The 3631-nt window shown below is 40.8% G+C and overlaps 1 protein-coding gene across 3 annotated transcripts in view; it reads right to left on the reverse strand.

The window, feature by feature from the left end:
• Positions 1–3631, reverse strand: part of PARN (poly(A)-specific ribonuclease) — a 200313-nt gene that overhangs the window by 175913 nt on the left and 20769 nt on the right. For all 3 annotated transcript variants that reach the window (XR_001828543.2, XM_017540011.2, XM_017540012.2), the window contains exons 8-9: positions 2297–2362; positions 1518–1556 (exon numbers count right to left, since the gene is read on the reverse strand). Coding sequence is in view for 2 of the 3 variants with exons in the window: in XM_017540011.2 (XP_017395500.1) it covers positions 1518–1556; positions 2297–2362 (105 nt within the window). In the remaining variant the exon portion in view is untranslated. The remainder of the gene's footprint in view (positions 1–1517; positions 1557–2296; positions 2363–3631) is intronic.

Raw genomic sequence — 3631 nt, forward strand, 5'->3', positions numbered from 1 at the left:
TCGCTGGGATTACAGGCACACGCCACCATGCCCAGCTAATTTTTTGTATTTTTAGTAGAGACGGGGTTTCACCATGTTGACCAGGATGGTCTCGATCTCTTGACCTCGTGATCCACCCGCCTCGGCCTCCCAAAGTGCTGGGATTAAGGCGTGAGCCACCGCGCCCGGCCAATTTTTGTATTTTTAATAGAGATGGGGTTTCACCGTGTTGGCCAGGCTGATCTCAAACTCCTGACTTCAGGTGATATGCCTGCCTCCTCCCAAAGTGCCGGGCTTACAAAAGTGAGCCACTGCATGCGGCCTAAAGGTCTTTTTAGATTGCAGGGACCATATAAAGAGAAGGTTTTAGATGGCCAACTCTGCTGTAGTTTTGCATGGTATAAACAGTTCGCATCTAAACGGAAGGTGAAATTATGTTAAAAAATTAAAAAACATGCAAATTCATCAGAGAACATGACCCAGAAAAAAAAAATAAAACAATAATAAGAAAAAAAACAGTTTGCAGCAGCCAAGGAGGAGAGGGATCTGGAATGCAGGTGGAGTGGGCTGCAAGGACGTCGTGACAGGAATGGAGTGTGGGCAACTAAACAGCCCTTTCCTATTGTGTTCAAAGTAAATTCCCAGTATACAATTGGAATTGTATGTCATGTTACTAGTAGATTGCTGTCATGTCACTGGTAGATTCCAATAGAAGAAAAAGGTCCCCAAAGTCAAATGGAAATGTCCACCCGTCTATGTCAATGTTCAATATCTGAGTTGAAGACCCATCTGCAAACACAAGGAAAACATCCTTGGAAAAACACACACACAAAAGTCTGGATATTATTTCAGGGGATTCACAGACCTCTTGAAACCCATTCATAGTCTCATCCTAAGTTAAGAACTCTCACTTTACCAAAAGCATTCATCTGAGTATTTCCTAGGTCTGAAAACCAACTATTTATCATATACCCCCAAAGGAAATACACTACCAATCCACAGCTTAATGCATGCACCAAAGTGATAATTTCTTGTGTGTTTGTTTTTGAGACAGTCTTGCTTTTGTCACCCAGGCTGGAGTGCAACCGCACGATCATAGCTCACTGCAACCTCCGCCTCCTGAGTTCAAGCAATTCTCCTGCCTCAGCCTCCTGAGTAGCTGAGATTACAGGCATGTGTCCCCACGCCCAGCTAAATTTTGTATTTTAGCAGAGAAAGGATTTCGCCAGGCTGGTCTTGAACTCCTGACCTCATGATCCTCCCACCTCAGCCTCCCAAAGTACTGGAATTACAGCCATGAGCCATTGTCCCCGGCCCAAAGTGACAATTGTTTTAAGAGGCTTTAAAGCATCTATTAAAAAACAGTAACAAAAAAAAAATTAAGTGGTTATTCAACTTAAGAAAGTAGGGGGAACTTGGTGTGGTCAAATCACCGAGAACTGCAGAATTTCAAAAAGAAAATGAGAGCTAAGAGATTACATTTAGACTTTAAATCCTAGGTCCCCCACAGAGCTCCTGCATACAATATAAATACTTACTTCCAGCTCAAAGTCTGATAAATTAGTTTTCTTTGGAACCTACAAAAACAAAAGAAAAGGTATTGATTTTGGCTCATTGGAAGTAGATGTGAACTCATCAAGCATTTGTTGAGAAGGATTTCACTTTAAAAAGAGACTTCATTAGAACTGACAGGTAATTTGCAAACAAAAATAGGTAGGTTATTTGAGGTGGGGAGAATTCCTGATCACTTGTCTTCTAAGATTTTCTTTAATGTTATTATACTGCTTTTATATAAGAGGTAGAAGTTCTTGCCTAATCAAAATATTGCTTCCTACAGCTGCATAAAGAGTTTAAAGTAGACAGATGCATTACAACACTTTTGTGAAGCTCCTCACAAAGTAAATGGAAAAAAGACATTCACATTACTGACTCTTTGAAATGCTAATGTTTTCTGAACACGGAGAGAAATTAAAAAGGCAGCAGTAGCCTGAAAGTGAATTCTTTCTTCTGAGGCCTTCATGTGTTAAGTGCTCCTCAAAGCCAAAGTAATTATGCCACTTTTGGGCATAACTTCAAGTCAAGGTTGCACAACAGCTTTCTCCACTCCGGGTACATGACAAAGCATTCATTCAGTACCTCTGTATACACAATCTTTCTCACTGTGTAATGCTAAAGTTAGTGTTTAATTCTTGAGAATATACCAATAATAAAAATACTATTTATAAAGGTGTTTTTAAAAGACTAGATGCATCAAATGCCACAAATCATCTACCTTTCTGAAAAAAGAACATGCAAAAAAATGTTCAGGACAACTAACCCGGTACATGGCTCTAAATCCAAGTTCTTGTTTTCTTCACTTTGTAATAAATCTTCTATTTTCTCTCTGAAGAATTAGAATAGACCATGAATCATCAGTACCTTTAAGGAATGAAGTCATCAACCAAGAAAATAATCACAACCAAAACCAGTCAACATACAAGAACATGTGACAATATAATTTTACCAAATTACCATGGAGCTTTTAGTTCAAAGATTTTTTTTTAAATGCTTTATTTTAGGCCAGCCACAGTGGCTCACACGTGTAACTCCAGCATTTTGGGAGGCTGAGACAGGCGGATCATGAGGTCAAGAGATCAAGACCATCGTGGCCAACATTGTGAAACCCTGTCTCTACTAAAAATACAAAAATCAGCTGGGCATGATAACGCATGACTGCAGTCCCAGCTACTCAGGAGGCTGAGGCACAAGAATCGCTTGAACCCAGGAGGTGGTGGTTGCAATGAGCTAAGATCAGGCCACTGCACTCCAGCCCGGCAACAGAGTGAGACTGCAACTCAGACAAAAAAATATGTTTGTAGTGTATTAGATGTTTTTACACATCTATTTCTTAGCCGAAGAATGACAGAATTTTGGCTGACTGGTCAGGCTCCACTGAACAAAAAAAAAAAAAAAGCTGTATTTTGAACCAAGCATGGAATCCCAGTACTCTGGGACGTCAAGATGGGAGGATCATTTGAGGCCAGAAGTTTGAGACTAGCCTGGGCAACATACTGAAAGCCCCTCACTACAAAAAACAAATTTTAAAAATTAGCTGAGCATGGTGCAGTGTAACTGTGGTACCAGCTACTCCAGAAGCTGAGATGGAAGGATCACCTGAGCCTGGGAAGTTGAGGCTGCAGTGAGCCATGATCGTGCCACTGTGCTCTAGCCTGGGCAACAGAGTGAAACCCTGTCCCAAAAAATAAAATGAAATAAAAAATCTTTATTTGGCATATTTTTTCAGGGAAGAGGGTTACTGCACTAATTAATTAGTGACAACTTCTCAAGGACTTGTCAATACAAGTAATTTAATTTTTGACTTTCCCAGTAAAATGGTTATCAGCATAACCATTTTATATAGCAAGACTAGACACTTGTCCAGCGTCACATCTGCTTGTCGGAACCTTCACTGCAAGCAAAGAGAATATGGACATGCTGCAGGCTAGATGGGCCTGATCCACTCCACCTTCGAGGCCACTGGACAGTGGCTGTCAGGTATTCAGTCCACGCAGGGTTTAGAAGTCAACTGATTAGCATTTAAAAAACAAGAAAAGGGGCTGGGCAATGGCTCACTCCTGTAATCCCAGCATTCTGAGAGGCCAAAGCAGGAAGA

Source organism: Cebus imitator, unplaced genomic scaffold, assembly GCF_001604975.1.
Source record: "Cebus imitator isolate Cc_AM_T3 unplaced genomic scaffold, Cebus_imitator-1.0 Scaffold122, whole genome shotgun sequence".
NCBI lineage: Eukaryota > Metazoa > Chordata > Mammalia > Primates > Cebidae > Cebus > Cebus imitator.